Source organism: Mastigoproctus giganteus, chromosome 4 (assembly GCF_048544385.1).
Source record: "Mastigoproctus giganteus isolate SK-2022 chromosome 4, ASM4854438v1, whole genome shotgun sequence".
NCBI lineage: Eukaryota > Metazoa > Arthropoda > Arachnida > Uropygi > Thelyphonidae > Mastigoproctus > Mastigoproctus giganteus.
This window is the reverse complement of record NC_143578.1, coordinates 76,476,779-76,501,796: the sequence shown is the minus strand read 5'-3', so window position 1 is coordinate 76,501,796 and position 25,018 is coordinate 76,476,779. Positions and strand designations below refer to the sequence as shown.

The 25,018-nt window shown below is 37.3% G+C and overlaps 1 protein-coding gene across 1 annotated transcript in view; it reads left to right on the top strand.

The window, feature by feature from the left end:
• LOC150086849 (histone lysine demethylase PHF8-like) overlaps positions 1-25,018 on the top strand; it is a 445,826-nt gene that overhangs the window by 213,169 nt on the left and 207,639 nt on the right. Inside the window, exons 12-13 of the mRNA XM_090371623.1 lie at positions 9,877-9,993; positions 21,827-22,143. Of these exons, the coding sequence (XP_090227749.1) occupies positions 9,877-9,993; positions 21,827-22,143 (434 nt within the window). The remainder of the gene's footprint in view (positions 1-9,876; positions 9,994-21,826; positions 22,144-25,018) is intronic.

Below are 25,018 nucleotides of genomic sequence, written 5' to 3'. Positions count from 1 at the left end.
TTGCAGTAGCACACTGCCATTACTGTCATTAACAACCCTGCCAACCTTCGTGTCATCTGCAAACTTCGACATTAAGCCTGATATACCTTCATCAATATCATTGATAAATATACAAAACAACAGTGGACCCAACACCGAACCCTGTGGGACTCCACTAATAACATTAGTCCACGAAGAGCAGCACCCATTGATTACCACCCTCTGTCTTCTCCCACTTAACCATCCTTTTATCCATTGTAGCAACTTACCCTTAATACCATTCTGCTCCAATTTGTACAGTAGTCTTCCATGTGCAACAGTGTCAAAAGCTTTCCTGAAATCCAAGTATATGATATCAAAATTATTTTTTGCATCCAGTTCCTTTGTGACCACATCATAATAACCAATCAAATTTGTCAGACAAGACTTTCCCTTAACAAACCCATGCTGTGTCTGAATTATTGCTGCAGTCTTGTCTAGATGATCCTGCAATGCATCTTTAATCAGTGACTCCATTATTTTACCCGGAACAGAAGTTAAACTAACTGGTCTGTAATTATTCGTGTCACCCTTCGAACCTCCTTTGTGAATTGGGGATACATTTGCACATCTCCAGTCTGTGGGAACCTCCCCTGAATCCAAGGATGCTCTCATAATTATGGCTAAGGGTTTGCTTAGTTGCTTTGCCGCCTCCTTTAATATAACTGGATAGATCCCATCCGCCCCAGGTGCCTTTCTTATGTTTAACTTCAACAATTTCTCCTCCACTTTGCTCTCAGTTATTACAAAATCATTAAGCACACTGCTACAATTTGATAACCTTCTTCTATTTTCAAACTGTAATGATTCCTCACGTGTGAATGTAGATGCAAAATACTCATTCAGTTTGTTTGCTATCTGAGCAGGATCATCAACAGTCGAACCATCGATGTCAAGTGGACCAATCATATTCAGCCCCTTCCTTTTAGAGTTTATATAAGTAAAGAAATCCTTGCTGTTTTTCTTAGCATCTTTTGCCAAAGATTTCTCGTAATCCGCCTTTGCCTGCCGAACCTCCTTTGTGAGCTGATTACAGACTAGCTTATATCTGCTACAGGCTTCTGCGTCGCCTGATAATTTATATGCATCCCATGCATTTTTCTTCTCTGTCACGAGTCTCATTAGTTCATTTGATAACCATTTAGGCCTAAACCTTGAACAATATTTCTTCATCGGTATGAAAAGTCTAGTAGCTTCCACGATTAATTCCTTGAATGCTTCCCACTTAGAATTTACTGTTTGTAACATCGTCAGTCGATCCCACTGTACAGAATTTAAAAACTGTCTGAGACCACTGTACTCCCCTTTACGGAAGCAAAAACCCTTTCCTTTACCCCTGACGGTAGTTACCTCTTTGAGTAAATCCCACTTCAGCACACTGTGATCACTGCCACCTAGTGGTTCCTTTATCTGCAAATTCTTAATACACGAATGATCACTGCTGATAACCAGATCAAGAGTATTACTTTCTCTGGTTGCCTCTCGAACATGCTGCTGCAGAAAACAATCATCCAATAAATCCACAAAAGTCTGACTAGTGTGTGAGTGACCAACCCACAAGTTCCAGTCAATATCTGGGAAGTTAAAATCCCCCATTATAAGACATTCTGATTTACTGGCCCACTCTATTTCTCTGTACAATTGTTCATTGTACTCATTCGAGTCATTAGGCCTATAACACACTCCTACTCTTATTTTTGCTTTTGCAGTGCTTATGTCACACCAAACTGACTCAACAGTGCACTGTCCATCTATATCAACTGGATGCACTTCTTTTGATTTTATGTTTTTCTTAATTAACAGCATAACACCTCCTCCCTTTCTGTCCTGTCTATCCTTTCTGTACACATTGTACTCCCCAAATTCCAGTTCTGCATTCCTTATATCTTTGTGACAACACTCCTGCCACTTTGTGCCCGTTGCTTTGCTGCTCTAGTTCGGGTCATGGTAGTTTAAATTAATAAAATCAATAAATTAAATGTCAGTAGTATTTGAATAGAAACTATGAAATAGAAACAGTGAAGCGTATTAGTATATAATTATGCGTTAGAGCTACCTCAATTAAAAAATTTGAATTCCCTACAAAAACTTTGAATTCCCTATATACAAAAACAATGGCTACAAAAATCGAACAAAAATAACGGTTTTACCTATCGTAAGTAAAATCCACAAAAACTCTTTATCTAAATTAAAATAAAAAATAACCAGCGTAACTATAACTATATGACTACGTATTAAGTACAATATAAAACAACAATCATGTAAATAAAAGGCAAACACTTATCGTTTTTGCGGAGCCTGTAACTGTCAGCTGTAACTTTTAAATAGAGTCAGCGCAAGTGACTATAGCAATTTTGAAAGCGATTTACTTAAAAGAGCAGTTGATTATAGAATAGTGTTATTTTTCTGAAGTTATTTAATTTTGCACTTCTGAAGGAAAGAAGTTAGTTCACTTGACAGAAAGGCAAGACACCTTTCTTTTTGTGTATAGGAATAACTTATTAACACACTAACAACTAATCTCTTTATCGCTTCGTCACTGGTGGCAGCGCTCCTGCCTCCATGTGGCGGGGCTGGAAGTCTGGGAGAAGAAATCCACTCTCCCGGGGCTAAAAGGAGCAGTGATGGACACAAAACAGTCCAGCTGCGGATCTACTGATCCAGATCTAGATAGGCATGACCTAGATCATGACTTAAACCCATCCCATGCCAAGAAACAAAAAAAAGAAGGGACAGATTATTCTGCTCCTCTCTTTTTAATATTGCATTCCTCCACAGACCAACCACTGAGTAAGTTATTTCCATTTTTGATTCAGAAATGTCTCGAAAATGTGGCTGGCCCTCCAAAAATGGTTTGTTGATTAAGATCTGGAGATTTATTAGTGGAGATGAATGAACATAGACATGCAGAGAGAGAGAGACTCCTGAAAATTTCTACCTTTGGTGGAATTCCCACAAAGGTTACCCCACATGCCACCTTGAACTCCTCTAAAGGGGAAATATCAGAATGGGATCTCCTAAATGTATCGGAAGATGAACTTGTCCATGAATTAAACAACCAAAATGTAATCCACGCCAAAAGAATTTTGATCAAAAGAGATGGAGAGCTTGTCCCTACTCGAACAGTTATACTGACTTTTAAAACACTAATTCTCCCCACAACTATAAAGGCTGGATACTTCAGATGTCATGTTCGACCATACATTCCCAATCCGGTAGGGTGCTTCAAGTGCCAAAAATTTGGTCATTCACAAACTGTATGCAGAGGTGTAGTCACTTGTGCTGCTTGTGGTTCTAAAGAACACACACATACCGATTGTAACAAGGAAACTCAAAACTGTCCTAATTGCCATGGAAATCATTCTGCCGTCTCTAAGGACTGTGATCAATGGAAACGAGAGAAGAATATTCAGAAATATAAAATAGAGCATAAGGTGTCATATCAAGAGGCAAAAAAACAATTTACAATTCCTGTTAAATCATCTACGTATGCGACAATTACTCAACGACTATGCTCACTATCAACTCAACGACTATGCTCACTATCAACTCAACGACTACGCTCACTATCAACTCAAACTGACTGCTCAGTCTCTCCAAATATCTCTATATCTGGTTGGGCTAAATCAGTACTTTCTTCATCAAAGGAACACTCTCCCTCCAAATATGTAACTCAAGAAGTAAATACACCAGTAATAGTACCTCCAGATAAGAATCCCAAACAGCAACAGAAAGAACAAATCAAGAGCTCTGAAAGAAGTGATAAATACAAACTCAGATCTGATACCATGGACATCGATGAAAAAGCAGGCGAAGACGATACAATTCTTGAAATTCATCCAGAAGATGACATCGACACAGGCAGACCAGTTTTCTCAAAGAAGGAAAAGGGAAAAATAGACAGGCGTAAGCAGACTACTTCACGGATTTTAGCAGACACCAGTTAAAACCAAACAATGAGTACAGTTATTCAGTGGAATTGCTGTGGGCTCCGTGCTAACGTAGATGACTTTTATGATCTATTAAGGAAATATAAGCCTGTTGCAGTATGCATTCAAGAAACCAATCTCACAAATACAGTATCTATGACAATTAAGCATTATACTATATATAGAAAAGATAGAAGTTCCTCTAATTCAGCTCATGGAGGAGTAGCAGTTATAGTGAACTCTGTAGTTCCCTGTAGACCTATCCACATGCAAACATTTTTAGAGGCGATTGCGGTTTGTGTCACCATTGGTATAACAGTAACATTAGTTTCGTTGTATCTATCGCCAAACCATACATACAGCCTTGATGATTTAGATGATATAGTAAAGCAAATACCTGTTCCCTTTTGTATTATGGGTGACTGGAATGGCCATCACCCCCTATGGGGTTCCCAACATCTTGACTCTAGAGGACAGATAACAGAAAAATTTTTAGATAAACATAATCTAACAATTCTAAACACTGGTGATCACACATACATACACTCTCCATCTGGTTCATGTTCAGCTATTGATCTTTCAGTATGCTCCCCGGCAATATTTCCTATCATAGACTGGACTGTCACTGATAACCCTTGTGGTAGCGATCACTTTCCTATCATCTGTACTTTCAGCTCAAGTTCTCCTCCCCAAAGAGACATTAGGACACCCTGGAAATTTGAAAAGGCTAACTGGACAAAATACCAGGAAATAGCTCAAATAGATACTTTCGTCATTACAACCCTCACAATTGATTCTGCAGTCAGGTATACTACACGAAAAATGATTAAAGTATCGAAGGCTGCTATTCCAAAATCTTCATCCAAAATCCGGCTTCATCCAAAAATGTGGTGGAATGAAGCATGCAACAATGCTAAAAAAGAAAGGAATAAGTACTGGAATCTGTTTCGAAAATATCCAACCACAGCCAACCTCCTACAGTTTAAGAGAACCAGAGCTAAAGCTCGTCATATAAGACGAGAGAGTAAAAAAGAAGCATGGGCACGTTTCACTTCCACCATAAACAGATCCACAGATACTTCTACAATATGGAAAAAATCAAACGAATTAATGGCACATACTCGCAAACAACTTCCCCTATTCTGCTTGTAAGAGGGAAGGAAATTTCTGAACCTCTAGAGATTGCCAATGTCTTAGGTACTTCATTTGAAACACTTTCAGCTGTTGCCACATATGAACCAGCATTTCAATTGGTAAAATCCAAGACAGAAAAATACAAACTAAAATTTAATACTGCCGTCCCATATTCTTATAACCTACCTCTGACCATGATTGAATTGCACAGTGCACTTTCCCGATTAAAGAATAGTGCTCCAGGCCCCAATGGAATTTTTTACACCATGATCTGTCATTTAAATAAGGATTCGTTAACTGCCCTATTACAACTGTATAACAGAATTTTTCTAGAGGAGTATTACCCTGCTAGCTGGTGCCATTCTTATGTGCTAGCTTTCCCGAAACCAGGAAAAGACTACACAGATCCCAGAAACTACCGCCCTATTTCTCTAACCAGTTGTCTGGGAAAAACGATAGATTGACATGGTTTCTAGAAACGGAAAACATTCTAAGTACAAACCAGCATGGCTTCCGGAGAAGAAGATCTACACTTGATCTCATTATCAAAGCAGAAACAAATATCCGGAACGCTTTCCTCAGAAATGAGCACCTAGTCATGATATGCATTGACATAGAGAAAGCCTTCGATACAACTTAGCGATATGGGATTCTTCAGGACTTACATAAATGTGGACTTCGGGGTCATCTGCCGATATTCATTAAAAACTTTCTCGGCAATAGATCGTTTCAGATCCGATTCCATTCATCATTGTCTCGAGCATATGTACAAGAAGAGGGAGTTCCCCAAGGTTCAGTGTTGAGCACCATTAGGATTGATGCCATAACCAAGTGTATACCTAATACAGTTGATGCATACCTATATGCCGACGATCTTGCCATCTCATGTCACTTTCAAAATATGCGACTAATTGAAAGACAAGGTACCATTAACAAAATAGTCTCTTGGGCCAGAAACAACAGATATCAACTTTCTAAACCAAAAAGTCAGATACTTCAGTGACGTTTTGCTCATGCATCTCTATGAGCTCATTCATTGTCAGCTCCTGACTATGTGAATCCAACAGCTCGTTGACATCATCACCATTGACTTCCAAATCTAATTGCCTGGCAAGATTAACAACTTCTTCTATCACATGAGCAACATGATCAGTTTCTGGCATTGTTTTCATCTCGTTTTGGAAAAAATATGGACGAAGTTTCTTCCAGACACTATTCAATGTTTTTTTGTGAATTTCATCCCAAAATTCTTCAATGATTCTTACAGCATCTAAAACATTGAATAGGTCCAACAAAAGGACCTATTCAATGGTCCTTACACTTCTGTCACAAACGTTCTTTACATCCTGATCCAGACCTATAGTTAGATTCTCATCGTATTACTTTCCAGCTTAGTGTTCCTTGGTGTAATATTTGATAAAAAATTAAACTTCCTGGAACATATATAAAAACATATTCGTACAAGTTGTCTTAGAAAACTAAATCTTCTCAGAGTAATTTCTTCTATGTCATGGGGTGCAGATCGCTATATGTTGCCACAGCTATATCGCTTGCTGATTAGATTCAGGTTAGACTATGGGTCTCCTGCATATGACTCGACCAGACCGAGTGCACTGAAATGGCTCGATCCCGTACATCATAGTGCCCTATGAATTGCACTGGGGACTTTTCATACTTCACCAATCTTAAGCCCAATATACCGAAGCCTATGAGCCACTGCTACATCTTCAACGACAAGTTCTGTTACTAAATTACGCAGCCAAAATCAGCAGTCTTCCACATCATCCCATATGGCAATATCTCTTTATGCCCAAATGGAGTAAACTTTAGGAAAGTAAACCACGGCTCAATAAACCATCTGGCATTAGGTTTCAAGCTCTTATCACAAGCTGGGATCTGAATTTTACTAACATACTTCAGGATACTGGCATGGAAACCCAGCTATGGCAAATGCCCTCGATACATATTGATAGACACTTTCAGCAATGGGGAAAGAATAACCTTCCAGATTCCAACATAAGGTAAATTCATATGACCCACTCCTCTGAGTTTAGCACTTCCATTCAAATATATACAGATGGATCCAAAATTGGTAGTAAAGTTGGTACCGCTGTAGTAATACCAAATGTCACCATCTCCAGACAGCTTCCGTCTGAATGCAGTACTCATACCTCAGAATTATACGGTATTGTTCTAGCCCTGGAGAATATCAAAAAAGACTCGTATATCAAATCCATCATATATACGGATTTGTTAAGTGCTGTTAATGCTCTACAGTGTAAATTCTTCCCTAGTCATCCGCTGGTACAAAAAATTTGGGCACAGCTACTAGAACTTCACAGACATGGACAGCTAGTAATATTTTGTTGGATCCCTGGACACGTTGGAATACCAGGAAACGAGCAGGCAGATTTAGCTGCTAAATGTGCTATAAATGTGATACCATCTAATTTCAGGACTCCTTATATTGACCATAAATCCATTATCAAACAGATGTATAAACAAGAGTGGACACGCATGTGGCAAGATCAAGCAAATAATAAACTTCTTGAAATCAAGAGAGAACCCAAGCAATGGCAATCCAGTCTGAGACGAAACAGAAAGGAAGAAACCATCCTGGCCAGATTACGCATTGGTCATGCATTCCTCACTCATAGCTACCTACTAACAAACGATGATCCTCCACAATGCAGTAACTGCTTATGCTCATTAACAGTAAAACATATCATCCTGAAATGCCCGCTATATCTGAAATAATGGAAAACTGCTTTCTTCTCTCATTTTCATAACTCCAGCCAGTTATCATTACAGTGTGTTCTAGGAGATCGTGAGGATATGGATGACACTTTTCTCTTTCTAAAATTGATAAATAAATATCACAATATATGAGTCATATCACGCGTAAGACAAACGAAGAAGAAGATATTAGACAGTAATCAGTGCATTATAGCCTAAGTTGCTGATTCACCAACAAATTTAACAACAACATAACTGCAAAATATAAATATGAAACACGGATCCGGATAAGCAAATGAATGTGCCTGCAATTTCATGTACTTTTTGTATTTCAAATGATTTATTTGCCTGTCGTGTTGAATACTGGTAAATGATGGAAGTCGCACTGATTGTGTAAAACCAATCAGATGACCAGTGCGACTTCTGCGTATGTGGGACAAGCGGTTGAATAGGTTTTAAGAGTAACCCTAAGTTGCAGAATGGTAATCCCTTTTTGGCGCTTAATTCGTGCTTAGCAGCAGCACTAATTGACTCAATTAACTCAATAGGTGTGAACAATGCATTCCCAGTAAAGTCTCTCGTAATTCGTTCGTTATATGGAAATTTTCTTCGTTCTACTGAAACTATTATAAATGTAATTACCCACGGAAATTTTAAAAAAATCACAAATATCAGATTTCTCTGTAAAGAAGTTCATTAAACAGAGGTCCAACTTGTATATGTCAAATTTTTTTGGCACCCTCTTGAACTGCCGCCCGTAAGCGACGCTTACCTCACCCTACCCACTTGCGGCGGCCCTGTGCATGTCCTGTCTTCTCAAAAAATAAATAAATAAAAAAAAAAAAGACAAAATAGGTATGAGAAAAAAACTCAACTCTGCATGAATAAAATGCAACATATTTACTAAATTGGAGGAACCACTCATCAAAGTTGCCCAAAAAAGTGGCAAACTCTGAATAGAAATAGATAAAATAAAATATTAAATTATAAAATACTTTAAAATAAATAAAGTAAATAAACCAATATATCTGGTGCAGAAGTCACCATATGTTACAAACAGCTGAAGTGTTACAGCCTTCAACAGTGGAATTGAGAAATTTTTAGAAAAAGAAAAAAAAAAAGCAGCCCTGTATGCACAAAAGATGTTTTATTTTATGTGAAAACATCTATGACAGCACTAGAGTAGAACTGTTTAAATTTTTTTAAACTGTTTAAATTGTTTTGCACAATGCACTTGTTTGACAAATTAATTGTGTTAATTGAGGTCAGCCTGTATTCTAGAACATTCTCGAATGCTGTAGAAAGCTCCTGAATGTTCTAGAAAAGAATAAAAATAAATAAATAGAAAAAGTAGATGGAAAAGATGATTAAACCATCTATAGGTCTTGGTCTGTCTTTAACCTACAGTGTTTGAAAACTGAGTTTTGTGAACACCTTTAAGCACATATCTGAGTTTTTGAACATATTTCCTGCGAGAATTTGTTGAAATTATTTGAGGAAAAAAAGCTGATTCCAACCAGTGTTATTAACTAGTCCAGCCTGTATGCTGGAGGAGGGGTGTTGAAAAGGACATCTAGAATGGTGCAAGTGAAAAGGACCTTGAAAGCATTGCCATTTCTATCTGTATACACATATGCCTAAGCTATGAGCCATTGATGTGATCTTTGATCTGGAATCATGGTAGAAATAATTTTGAGAAATAACTATTCCACATTAACAGCATCCACCCTGACATTTTTTTTTTTTTTTTTTTTCCACTTTGAAACTGAAACAAAAATGGGATACTCCTAGTGCAGACAGACAAGGTCAGCTTATTGACAGAAAAAATTTAATAGTATTGAATATACTGATTCACTTTGAATCATTATTTGTTAAATAACTGAATGACATACCTGAATAATTTTATTCAGAGTAAGGCTTATTCTTACAAAGTAGTTATAAATCTTAAAAAGCTTAGCTCCTTAAATAAGCATTAGTTTTATTTTTTCAATAAAGTATTTAAAATTTGAATTATAATAATTCTTCATTTCTTTAATTATTTTTTTATTATCATTTTCAGAAATACATTAATGGCAAAACAAAAATTGAAAAAGAAGACAAAAAGAAATTAAAATTACCACCTTTGAGACAAAAAATAAAAAATGTACTTGTTGAGAGTAAGCAACCAAGTGCAAACGTAAGTTATTAATTCACTTTTCTTAAATATATTAAAAACCTAATTTTGTGGATCTTACCCTGTATGTTTTTTATTCACATGGAATTAATTCTTTATCCCCCATTTCTCAAGTCATCAAAAATAGGAATTGTTGAAAGGATAACTAAATGTAACATTCATATAAGACTTGTAAATTTTTGAGCTTTAATGTAAAAAATGAATAACACTAATTTAAATCACATGTAATGAATTTTATTGTGTACAAATTATTACAAAAATTAAATTAAACTCATACACAGTATAGAACCATATACTGAACCATTTCTGGATTCTGTGTTGAATTCTGTCATCAGGCCTAAAAGAATTGGCTTATTAATGAAATCAAAATTATACAGAATAAGTTTACATGTAATATACAGTTGCAAGGAGAATTGGGCAATAATAAGATGATTGCAGGAGACCTGAAATGAGCAAAATTCATATTAACTGTTATTTGATATTATTATTATTATTATTATATACAGTCGAAGCTCTTTATAGCAACCCTGTTTTTAACGTCCAAACACATTATAACATCCTATGTTGTTGGTCCTGACCAGTTTCTCATTAACCTAATAGTATTTTACATTCAGTATAACGGCATTGAAAATAAAAGAATTTCTCTATAATGACCATAAATTTCTACCTCTTAATCTGAATTTTTAATTTTTTATTACAATGTTCACTTTTAAAAATGACAGAATGCTTCTAATATATTGAAGTAATTGACAAGCTTGCAGCCTGATCATGAGAAATCAATTTTTAAGATTTCTCATGCTCTTTTCTCACATTGTGATAATGAAATGAACATCGACTAAAAGTTAATTTCATTAGTTAGAGTGTATGTTTATTGGTATGGCTCCAAGAAAGCAGATAGCTTTGCCCATCACAAATAAAATTAGGATTTTGCAAGCTGTAGATAATAGTGTCGATAGTGGAATGACATCGCCAAACAGTTTGGCATTCCTAAGAATACTCTGTTCACTATTTTGAAAGATTGGAAAAAGATTTGAAAATTCAGAGAAATTTACTGCACTGGGTAGAATTCGAGCATTGAAAAGCAGGGTATCCAGATCTTGAAAAGGTACTCTTGGAATGGCTAATGATGATGAGGCAGACTAAAAATGTTCCCATAGATGGTAATCTTTTAAAAGCTAAGACTGAATTGTTTGGGCATCAAATGGATATTGAAGAATTTAAAAGTTCAGATAGATGGTTCCAGAAATTTCTTGTCATGGCCTGTCTTTCAAAAAAGTGTGGCAAAAGTGTAGCTGTGGAACTTGACTCTACAAAGGAATGAAAGGAAAGTTGTTTAAAAAATATTTTGCTGACATATGACCACATTGACATCTTCAATGCTGATGAAACTGGACTCTTTTTTTTTAATTGCTGCCAGATAAAACACATTTAAAGGCAAGAAATGTAGTGGCGGAAAAAAGCCAAACAACATATTACTGTTCTCCAAACATCGCTGCCACAGAGTTGCTTCCTCTTTTAATCATTGGGAAATCCCAGAAGCCTCAATGCTTTAAAGGTTTGGAGACATTACTGACTATGTATCAAGCAAACCAAAAGTTATGCATGACATCGCAAATCTACAAAGAACAGATCAGAGACTTAGATTACAGGATGAGTGAGAAAAATAGAAATTTTTGCTCTTTGTAGATAACTGCACTCCTCATTGTCAAGTAAATGACCTATGTGCAATCACCTATCACCAAATATGACATCAGTTCTTCAGCCACTTGATCAAAGTGTAATCCTTTTTCGCCACAAATGATCTACACCTGTTGTTGTTTATGCTTGCACAATACTCTATATCTTTACATAATATAAGGGCTTGTTATCATATATTTCAACTTGATAATAAAACATCCATAGTCAGCTTTATGTTATCCTGTAACATCTGTATGTCAATCAACTTTTAACTGCCTTGGGCCATCTTGACCCTAAGGCAGCAGCAGACCCTGCCAGGATCGCCCTAAGGTGGTTAAAGTTGATTGACATACAGATGTTATAGGATGATATATCATATATCTTGTTTAAGTTGATAGAGGCTCATCACTCATCACTATGAAAGCTTCTTTGTGCTTATTTTATCGCTTTTATTTTCATGTATGTTGTATTTCTTTTATTTTCATTATATTAATAATTTATTTATTTTATTTTTTTATATTTATTGGATGTATACAGTGTGTTTCAAAAATGATGGTCAATAATTTAAAGATGAAAAAGTACAAACTAAAATAAGCAAAAAAGTCCCAGTGAACATCCGGCCACAAATGAACCGTTTTCGAGATAATGCACATTTTCTGAGGCCCTGGGTGCCAAGCATTATAGTGATCAAGCGATTCCCTGAGTGATTTCTAAAGCGTTTTTTCAAAGCTACAGTTATATTCATTTGTAAAGTTTTCTTACGTTCCCATTAATTATTTGTTAACTTAGTATTACAAATTGTAACTAAGTTACAGGAAGGAAATCCACCTTTCTTTTTTTTCTCTTTAAACTAACGCATTAACCCTTATACCGCTTGGTCACTCTAGCGGCACTACTCCTGCCTCCCTGTGGCGGGGCCGGTAACCTGGGAGAAGAAATCCACTCTCCCGGGGCTGAAAGGAGCAAAGATGGAAAACAGTTCTTTTCCACCTTTAGAGCCACCGAGCTCAAGACTAGAAAATGATACCGAAAATGACTGCTCTCAACCAAAGAGGTTGAAAACAACCCCACAGGAGGAAATACCAGCAAACAAAAAGTGACAGAATCCATGGTACTGAAACCACCAAATTCAACCAGAATGGATGTTGACCAGCACAATGACCCAGAAAATGCCATATAGGGACGTACACTTTTCCAAAGAAAGACAAAGGAAAATCGGATCGATGCAAACAAGTCACAACTAAAAAGCAGACAGAAACAAAAACAACCAACAAAACCTAATGGAAAGAATTCTTCGGCGGAGGGTTTCGCAGTATAAAAGATGATATATGTGATCTCATCCACCGTTATGATCCAGGAAACTTATTTAAATTCACAAGTGTATCCTACTATAAAAGATTACTCTATCTTTAGAAGAGATAGAAATATCGACTCTCCAGCCCATGGAGGAGTGGCGGTTCTTATAAGAAACAACATACCCTCCAAACATATTGCTCTTCAGACTCCTTTTGAAGTAGTGGCAGTGCGCATTGAAATTGGCATCACTCTTCCTAATTTCTCATTTTCTTTAGATGACCTAGAAAATCTAATAGAACAGCTACCGTCTCCTTTCTGCTTACTTGGAGACTTTAATGCTCATCATCCGATGTGGGGATCTCCAACAATTGACAAGAGAGGCAAGTTGATAGAATCCCTTCTGGACTCTTATCAACTTACCCTTCTGAACACTGGTGAACCTACCTATATTAATTTTTAAACAGGATCCATGAGTGCAATAGACCTGTCAATCTGTTCTCCTTCCGTATATAGTATTATGGAGTGGTCGGTTCTTGAAAATCCACTAAACAGTGATCACGTTCCGATTCTCTGCAAGCTGCAAACACGGGTAAACTCTCCTTCACTATGTCGCTCCACTTGGAAATTTCATAGGGCACGCTGGTATGAATATGCATCTCATGTGCAATTAGACAATAAAATAATCCAATCTCAATCCATAGACAATGTCACAGAACATGTAACTAATCAAATATTACAGGCTGCTACCTCTGCAATACCAAAAATTCTTTCCCGGGGAAACGGAAACATAGTAATTACTGGTGGAATCAAGATTGCACACACGCCAAACAGGGATATTCAGGGATATTCATGTGTTGTTGTGGCGGATCCCAGGGTTTCCCCCATAAGCCGCTATTGTACTTGTGTTGAAGCTTATGCCAAGACCGGCCAATTGTATGTAGTGTGTTGGACATGTAAGTGTTATGATGTGTTCTGTTGTTATGTTATCGGCCGGTACCTGGCTCTTAGCAGGTAAGAAGCAGTAACACCTGGTCACTACGTCTCACCCCCCATCCCCGCCACGTGGAGGCGGCCAGGATCAATTATCTCCTGCTGGGCAAGCCCAGGGCATAACACCTGAGAGTGCCCGAAAAAGAGAATGAAGTGGAAAAAGAGGAATACAGAGGGAGAAGTTTGGGATCTGGGGAGGTAAATGGATAGAATAGAGGAGAATCAACAGAGGGACTCTCCAATAGTTAGAAGTGAGAAGAAGTTAAGCAAGAATAAAGTAGGGAGAAGTGGACTAACTTCTCTAACCATGGAGACCTATCTCATGGAAAATCCCATTCTAGGAACTAGGATCAGCAAAACATCTTAATTTACAGTTTGCCTAACCCCTTGTAGGCAGAACGTCTTCAGTTGTTGAAGAAATAATTGATCTTCTAACAAAAAACATAGTGAAAGCAAATTCCACGAATTCTGAAAAGCTCCACAGAAAGACACTATGTGCAATATGTACAATATCCTCTTCTTCAGGAACACAGCAGAATATACACTATGTACAGATTCGTCCAATGTCATGCCAGGGTAATGCCATAACCTGGCCCAATAAATAAAATGTTTCAGGGTTAACGCAAAAGTAATATACATGTCCAAATCCTAGATGAGATCACATTAGGCAGGGTTCAAAATTATGTTTTAAAACGTTCTTGCCTAAATACAAGCTCTAAGAGAGCCCAAAAAAGTCTAAGATAATCATCCAAGATAGTTAATATCAGAGTTACTAGGAAAAGTCTGTAATATGAAATGTCACAGTGGTATTCACTCACAAAGAAATATTAATTCCAAAAACTATGAAACGCTAAAGGCCAAATAGTATCTCGATGAGTAGAGCAAAATTCCTTATACAGTAAATACCTATTCTGCTGAAAACAGTTCCACATCAAGAACAAGTCTATTATAAAATCCAGGAAAGTATAGTGTAGCACTTAATGATACTAATCAGTTGCAAATATAGAATCCAATCAAAAATGAGAGATATTTCTTTGCTAATCCAATAAAGGATCCAAGAAATCGCAGGAACAGTAAAACTAGGACCTAATTTCGGTTCTTCTTTTAAATGCACGAGAAGCAAACACATTCATAGCATTAAAAGCTGTCTGAGACTCTACCAGAATTTTATTGTTGCTGGAGTCCAAGTTAGGAACTACACTAAGTAGGTCACGTCGAAGATCGTTATAATAATGACATTGATGAAGAATATGGTTAACAGTTTCTTCCTGGCCACACAAACAAGATGTTGTTGGTGAAAGTCCCAGTTTGTGAAGTTTAGTATTTATACTTCCGTGGCCAGTTAATATAAACATACCATATAAGCCCGGCGAAAACCACTTTAACTCCTCCTTTTTAATTTCCCTTGCTACATGCAGAAAGTCCCTTGTGACTGCACCAATATCAGATGAAGACCACTCCTCTGCCATTTTGCAATAAAAATTTGCCTTAATCTTGTCTTCTCAGTCTTAATGGGAGCACTTAGATCTAATTGGATGTTATCATAGGTCAATGGTATTTTCTTCAAAAGGTGATACTTAAGGTAGTGGTACTGAACTTCAAAATGGACAGGTAGTTTCCCAAGCAAAACCTGAAGAGCCATCGTGGAGGTAGTTCGACAAGCTCTTGACATGGTTAGGAGGGCAGCCCTCTGTGCTTGTAACAGTTGCTTTACTACAGCAACTTTATTAGCTCTAAAGCCCCATGCACCAGCTCCATAAGAAATTATCGACAAAAACACACAATTATAGTGAAGTCGTAAGGTTTGACCTCTAAGACCCCAGTCTTGTCTTGTTATCTGTTTAATTCGGCTCAGGAACAATTTAGCCTTTTCTTTCACATACTGAACATGTGGTAGGAAACTGAGAGCATCATCAATATAAATGCCTAGGTATTTGGTCTTCGATAAGTACTTAATGGTTTGTTCCCTATATTTAATAACTGGAGGTCTTCCATGGTCAAGCTTTCCCTTAAGCAACATCTGAGACGTTTTTGCAATAGAAACCTGCAATTTATGTGTTGAAGACCAGTTGGAGAGTTCTAACAGCACAGCATTTGCTGATTCTTCAAGGCTTTTCCTAGAATTACCCTGGATTAATATTGTAAGATCGTCAGCGTATGCGATCATATGAATAGCTGGAAAACTCTTAACCAACCAGGAATCAAAAACCAGATTCCAACACAAGGGACCAAGTATTGACCCCTGTGGACATCCTCTTGTAACTCTGCGAGAGACCTCCTCCAGTCCAGATTTGACAGAAATGGTACGATCAGAAAAATAGCTCTTTAAAAGCTTATATATATTTATGGACACTTCAGCCTCCCGGAACCTCGCCAGGGCACTTTGCCACCAAAGGGTGTCAAAGGCCCCTTTGAAGTCCACAAAGAGGCCGAACACACGCCAAACAGTAAAAAATAGAGCTTGGAATTTATTTCGTAAATTTCCCACAACTACCAATCTAATTAACTTCAAAGGACTGAAAGCCAAGTTCCGCCAAATAAGACAAAAAGCAAAGAAAGATGCCTGGATTAGCTTTTCCTCGAGCATAAACAAGGATACAGACAGCAGAATTATCTGGAGGAAAATACAAGCACTTAATGGCAAATACATTCAGTCCCCAGCTACAATACTAAACTGGGAAGGGAAAGAGTTGTCATCCCCGGGAGAAATAGCAAATGCCTTAGCGGAATCATTCGCCATTATATCAGCAATAGTCTCCTACAAACCAACCTTTCAGCGAATTAAAAAAATGCAGAGCAGCATAAGATTAATCTTTCCACGAGAGTTTCACATCCATATAACCAGCCATTCACATTAACAGAACTTTTTGGAGCGCTCAATAAAACATCAAATAGCACTGCTGGTCCAGACGGGATCTACTATATAATGTTAAAACAACTGAATTACAGAGCAAAAAGATCATTGTTAAACTATTACAACCGAATATTCTTAGAAAATGCTTACCCAATCTCCTGGTGTCACTCAATAGTTCTAGCCTTCCCAAAGCCCGGAAAGGATCGAACCTTTCCACAAAACTATAGGCCAATTTCACTGACCAATTGTTTAGGCAAAGTCCTGGAAAAAATGGTTCACAGGCGGTTAATCTGGTTCCTGGAAACTAACAACTTGCTAAATAGTAATCAGTATGGGTTTCGAAAAAACCGTTCCACCTTAGATGTAATGATAAAAGCAGAGTCAAATATACGTAATGCCTTCATAAGGGGACAGCATCTGGTCATGATTAATCTAGATATTCAGAAAGCCTTCGATACCACCTGGCGATATGGTGTTCTTAAAGATCTACATTCTTTCGGCTTGAGAGATCATCTACCCAAATTTATACAAAGCTTCCTATGCCATAGAACTTTTCAGGTCAGATACATGAATAATTTGTCCAAAACATTTGAACAAGAGGAAAGTGTACCACAGGGTTCCATTTTGAGTCCAACATTATTTGCAATAAGAATCACCAACATGACAAGGGATGTACCAAATACAGTACAATCATACATGTTTGCGATGACCTCATTATCTCTACTCAATCCCAGACTGTGAACACCATCGAAAGGAAACTTCAAATTGCTATAGCTAGAATAGAATCATGGGCGTTGCGGAATGGTTATTCCCTAGCAGAAAAGAAGTCTACTGCTATTCATTTCTGAAATGAATAAAAATGAATTAAAAAACGGAAACTACATCCGGATCCAGAAATATTTTTAAATAACAGCCTGATTCCTGTCACTAACAATTTCCGTCTGTTGGGGTTAAATTTAGATAATAAATTTTGCTTCCCATATGGCGTACCTCCAGAATACTTCTCTTAAAAAGCTGAATATACTAAGAGCTGTCTCTGCTATGTCCTGGAGTGCTGACAGAAGCTCTCTTCTACATCTCTATAGAGGTTTAATAAGATCACGCTTGGATTATGGATCACCTGTCTACGACCCTGCCAGGAAAAGTTCTCTATTATGTCTGAACACCATCCAGCATAGTGCCCTTAGAATAGCTGGTGGAGCCTTCAGAACATCTCCGGTTCACAGCCTGTATATTGAGGCAAACGAATCCCCTCTGCATCTCATGAGAAAAATGTTATTGTTAAATTATGCAGCAAAGATTGGAAGTACTCCAGCTCACCCCAGCTGGCAGTATCTGTTTGATCCTCAACACACCCTGCTATATCACAATAAACGTAATGAAAACCGCCCCGCGGGGATTCGACTGCAAGAACTGATGATCAGTTGGAAAATTAACTTTAAGAATATATTCCAAGACCTTGCTACTCCTGAACCTCCCTGGACTGAATTCATACCTCTCTGTGACAATTTCTTTTCAAGATGGGGAAACTCCTCCCTGGCAAATACCAACTTTCAACAGCTACATAAACTGCATTCTTTGGAAAACTCAGAGAAAGTTCGTATCTATACCGACGGCTCCAAAACAGATACGGCTGTTGGTGCAGCAGCAGTTTCTGCCACCTTCTTAACAGCTGCCTCTCTTCCCACTGAATGCAGTATCTATACTGCAAAATTATTTGCAATAAAACTGGCTCTAGATAACATAAACAAATATCATATCAAACAATCTCTGATATATACAGACTCTTTAAGTGCAATCAGTGCCTTTCAATCTACCTTTCCCCCCTCTCATCCCGTTCTTACAGAGATCCGGTCTAAATTATTTTACCATCAAACAGCCAACTACAAGGTTATCTTCTGCCGGATTCCTGGTCATGTCGGCATCCAAGGTAATGATCGTGCGAATGAGGCTGCTAAACATCCTGACTCTGGATCTTACAGTCAACTGAAAGTTCCATACACAGACTACAAATACATTATTAAAAAAACATGTTGGAAACAGTGGTCTCACCTCTGGCAATCTCAAACCAATAATAAACTGTTCCAGATAAAAAAAAAAGAGCCTCAACTGTGGACATGTTGTTTTAGAAGAAACAGGCGACAAGAAGTAATTCTGGCAAGGCTTCGCATCGGTCATTCACATCTACTCATCTGCATTTGCTTTTGAGAGAGACTCCGCCTCAGTGCTTTTTTTTGCCAGTCACACCTAACAATAAAACATATTCTCATTGAATGTCCTCACCTTTCATCTGTCCGAAATTCCAGCTTTAGCTCCCTCTCCAACTTGCAGGAACCCTTAACCTTATCACATATTCTTGGTAAGGAAGCAAATTTCGAGGATCTGTTTAAGTATTTAAAACGCATAAATTTATATAACAGCATCTAATCATAATGTGAAATCAGTGAAAACCAAACCATGAACAGGCACAATATGGCCCAAGAGGCCCTTGTGCCAAAAACCTCAAATACAACAACATTTTCTGTTAGGATCCACCACTGACTATGGGAGCACTAGTTTAGCAAAAGGCTATGAATCCTTTGCTAAGGGTGGTTTTATTAAACATAAGATAATACATTTTTAATTTTTGATTTCAACACTACAGGATTTTACAGATGTTACATGATGTTCTTTCTAACACCCTTTCCTCAACATCAGGAGTTATGCTTCTGGGTCTACCTGCTCATATGCCTTGTGTGAAGCACCCATGTTCTCTAAGGTGTTGATGTACCCTGATGAATGTGTGCCTGTTGGGCTGCCTTCAGCGGGGAAATGCTTCTTGGTTCAAATATGCAGCCTTAAGTGCACTGCTGTTGGCATTACCATACAGGAAGTGCATGTCTGCATAATCTTCGTTGCTGTAACCTCTTTCCATGTTGACTGACAAGTACTAGTATGCCTGCTAGGGGGAAACAGAGAGAATGCGCATAACCTAACCTAAACAAACAAGTCAGTGGTGGATCCCAACTCTATGCAGTTCACCTTGATCAGTGGTGTATCCCAACTAGAAATGTGCAATATCTTGAAAAGGATTCACTTAAGGACCCATGTTTACTAGGTTTTTTTTGCATATTGTAGACTGTACAGTTCACCTTTAAATTATTGACCATCACTTTTGATGGTCAATAAGTTTTAATTTGTACATTTAGTTTTAATTTGTACATAGTGTATTTATTTTTTATATTTTATATATATTTTTTATCTATCAGTGTTCGTGTACTTCATTTATTTTTAATAAAGTTTACTTATTTTGACTGTCTTGTCTTGTAGAAACAATATTTATTTCATTATACTACATATTATTGCATACCATGTGGATTTAACATAAGCTGTTATATTCATGTACACTTTGTTGCACACCACTCTTGTCACATAAAAAAGAAGCTATTTTCATCCAGCCATCTATTAAAACTGTCTCTACCATTATTTGAAACCATTTAAGAGAATATAGCACATCTTCATGTCAGATTTCATGACAAAATTCATACTTAAACTAAAATTTATTGAAATATACTTCAACTGACCTTAAACAACATAGATCTATATACAAAGGGTACTAGGAAAGTTTTGCAAAATATGACGCAACAATGAATCACAGGAAGCTGCTTGTTGCTGCATGTTTAGACATGTTCATACGTGCATAGTAGCCACCGCGCCAAGTCGATGGGCTCAGTTATTCATTAGTAGTGAGAGTGTAAAGTGCTTGCGATGGCATCGTGGTCACGAAATGAGATAAGGACAGTTTTGCGGTATAATTTCGTGCGTGGTTTAACCATAGACCAGTGCTTAGAAGAAATTACTCTTGCACTAGATGATGATTGTCCACATCGTACAGCGATATTCAGGTGGTATAGAGAATTCCAAAGGGGAAATTTCATTCTGGAGGATTCTGAGAGGCCGGGAAGGCCACGAACGTCAGTTACGGAGGAAAACGTTACTGCTGTGAGGAAAATGCTTGACGAAAACAGGCGAGTGACCTACCAACAGATAGAGGATACTTTGGGCTTAAATGCACCAGCAATTCGTTCGATTCTGCAAGATCATTTGCACGTGAAGAAACTTTGTTCTCTCTGGGTGCCGCATCAACTGACTGAAGAGCAGATGACACGACGTGTGACTTGGTGCCGAGAGATGTTAAAAAAGTTTGATAAGGGACAATCTCGGTATGTGAACAACATCGTGACAGGTGACGAGACTTGGCTGTACTATTACGATCTGCCGACCAAGGCTCAAAACAAAGTTTGAGGTCTTTGATGATGACGACACACCCGTAATTGTCAGAAAATCCCGATCTGTAAAGAAGAAAATGATAGCTGTATTTTTCAAATCGAGTGGAATTGTGGAACGTGTCGTTTTGGACACGCAGAAGACAGTCACAGCTAAGTGGTATACTGAACAATGCCTGCCTAAAGTCATTGGATCTATGAAGAACCTGCGGCCAAAGTCAAGAATGGACACCTGGTACCTCCATCACGATAATGCTGCAGCTCACCGCGCCAAAGCCTGCACCGAATATTTGACCACGACAGGACTGAAACTTCTCAAGCACCCTCCCTACAGTCCAGACCTTGCTCCCTGCGACTTTGCACTGTACCCGCATGTGAAAATGAAGCTAAAAGGAGGCGGTTTTCCAGTGATGAGGACCTTCTACGGGCTTGGGACAACGAGTGTGCTTTACTCCCTAGTGAAACTTGGCAGAACTGGTTTAAAGATTGGTTTCGGAGGATGGAGAGGTGTATTGAATGTAGAGGAAATTACTTTGAAAAAATTAAATAAACAAAGCTGTATTGCAAAACTTTCCTAGTACCCTTTGTATGTATCAATAATATATATACTTATGTACATTAATTGATATTAATAAATTAAATAAGATAATGAATACAATATTTTATTAACGGTGTCAGAATTTCTTTAATTTCTGTTAATATATACATGCTCTTTTTAACGCTTTTTTTTTTTTTTTTTTTTTCTTTTTTTAAGATTAACACACCATTAGAAGTAGCAAATATGGAGGTTATTTCTAATGATAAAGCAGAAAAAAAGCCGCTTCCTTTAAAGTTCTCTCTTAAGCCTAGAATAAATAATAGCAACCAGAATCATGATTTGGAAGAATCATCTTCGCATATCAAACTGTGCATTTCAAAATTTGGCGTTTCACTTCCAGAAGGAGCTGATGGAATTGCAGGGGCATTGAAAATGAAACTTGCAAAATCTGGTACACCCATAATGAAATTGGAAAATTTAATTGATAAAAATAATTCTCTGAAATTCAAAGTTTCTCATGGCAAAATAATTCTGTAAGTATTCTGTTTTTGTATAGATTGTATCACAAATTGTTCTTTTTTTTTTTTTTTTTTTAATATTTCTTGAAAATAAAATGTTAATACCTTTCTTTCATTGATTTTTGCATCATGTACTGTATACTTTTACCAACTAGCCTTCATGACTATCACAGTAGTAGTGACTAACCTTAATAAATCCATGGCCTTTTGGCTGTGAAGGGACATCTCTCTCTCTGTTCATCTATACCAGGGGGTGGCCAACAAGTCGATCACGATGAATTTTAAATATATATAAAAAATAGATTAGTCGAAATCTAAATGTTATTATTATTATGTGCCCCACTGCATACTCTTATTACAAATCCGTTGAACCACATGGCCACTCTTGTCGCCATGCATCCGCTAGGCTTGTCTCGTGAAAATTCAAGCAGTTACGTTGTGGAGAGCATAGCTTATGTGTCGAATTCTTATTTAACTTACTTAATATTAATAACTGGACAGTACTTATACGTTAATTTAATACCCTTTAATTTAAAATGAATACTACGAAAAAGAGTAAAATGTATCATTTTCATCAAGAGTGGGAACTAGAATACTTTTTTGTAATGATAAAAAAAAAATGTTGTTATTTAATTTGCAATGCTTCCGTGGCTATACCCAAAAAAGGAAATTTAGAAAATCATTTCAACGCACTCCATGGTAAATACCAATCGGATTTTCCTCCTAATAGTGACCTTAGACAAAAATAAATTGAAAGAACTTAAATCCAGATTATTCACACAACAAAATTTCTTCGTGACACCTGCTTTACAATCTGAAGCAGTAATTGTAGCATCATTTAAAGTGAGTAGTTTCTTGCAAAAAAATGAAAACCATTTTCTCATGGTCGATTCATTAAAGATGCGTTTTTAGAACAAAAATGAAATTAAAAGTGCTTTTCAAGATCTGCAATTATGTCGAAATATTGTGATGCGACGCATCGAAAAAATTAGTAAAAATGTGAGCAATCAATTGTGTGCTCGTATTACTAATTGTATGTCCTTTTCTTTACAACTGGATGAATCTACAGATGTCAGTGATACAGCTCTATTGCTCATTTTTATTCGTATGATTTAAGATGATTCTGCCACTAGAGAACTGCTGGATATCATTTCATTAAAAGAAAGAACTAGAGGTCTTGATATATTTAATGCACTCAAAAATTAACACTATTTAAGCTCGTATCAATAACGACAGATGGAACTAAAGCAATGACAGGGCATCTTAACGGATTCATCGCATTGTGCCAAAAGGATGACGAATTCCCAGATTTTTTGAGTTACCACTGTATCATCCACCAAGTGTTAGGCAGCAAAAGATTAAATACTAAAAGTGTTATGGACATAGCTTTCAAAATTGTGAATTCCATCAGAGGACAATCTCTTGAAAGGAGTCTTTTCAAAATGCACCTTGATGAAAATGAACCGGATCTGATATTACACACAAATGTGAGGTGGCTGAGTCAGAGTAAATTTCTACAGATTTCGAAATTTGCTGAATGAAATTAAAAATTTGTTGAACAAAGGGGAGATGATTACCAGTAGCTACAAGATACAGAGTGGTTGTGTGATCTGCTTCTTTTGGCAGATTTTACCAGTAAATTAATTGATCTGAATTTGGAATTAGAAGGAAAAAATTAAAATGTGGGTGACATGATTAGTAGTATTTCTACATATAAATATCAATTTTTGGCAATAGCTAAGGATGCCAAAGAAAAAAAATTCGATCATTTTGCAGTTATGCAAGATCATTTGCAAAAATATCCTGTTTTGAATTTAATAGTGAGAAATATGTTTCTGAAATTGAGAAAGTTGTGGATGATTTTGAAACCAGATTCACTGATTTTAAAACAATTGAAGACATTGTTAAATATATTGTACTGTATTTCTTATCCATTTAATGTCGACTTAGATACGAAACACTGCAGAAAAAATCGCTGAGATTTTTCACACGGAAAAAATATTACTTGAAAATGAAATTATTACATTGCGAAACGATATCTTCCTAAATGTCAGAGATCGCTTGGTCACTGGTTGGCACTGCTCCTGCCTCCACATGGCGGGAGAAGGATTTCCCTCTTCCAGGGCTAAAAGGAGCAACGATGGATTGTAATGAATATCCATCTCTGGAGCCCACAGGTGGCAAAGTTGTTAACTCTGTCTCAGAACATGAGTCCAGTCGTCCGAAGAGACTTCGGACGGAAAAACAGATTTCAGATATGCCAGCATTTCTTATAATGCACTCATTGTCCACACAACCTGTCGGCAAGCTATCGCCTTTTCTGATACAGAAATGTTTAGAATCGGTTGTTGGATCCCCTAAAATGGTGAAGCGTCTCCAATCAGGAGACCTGTTAATTGAAACTTCAAAAACATCTCATTCAGAAAAATTGTTAAATTTAACAACATTTAACAATATTCCAGTGTCAGTTATGCCCCATAACACCCTGAACATGTCTAAAGGCATTATCAGTGAATGGAACCTATTAACTGTTTCTGAAGAAGAAATAGTACAAGAGCTTAGCGAACAAAAGGTGACACATGCTCGGAGAATAATGACCAAAAAAGATGGCAACCTGCTACCAACTAGGTCCATTATTTTGACATTCAGCACCCCGAATCTTCCATCTTCAGTCAAAGCAGGTTATTTAAACTGCAAGATTCGACTTTACATCCCGAATCCCATTCGCTGTTTTAAGTGCCAGAAGTACGGCCATGCACAGACTGCATGCAGAGGCGATGCTGTGTGTCCTATTTGTGGCTCTAAGGAGCATTCCCAAGGAGAGTGTACAGCTTCCTCTCCTACTTGTCCAAACTGTAAAGGAAGCCATCCTGCATTTTCTAAAGCATGT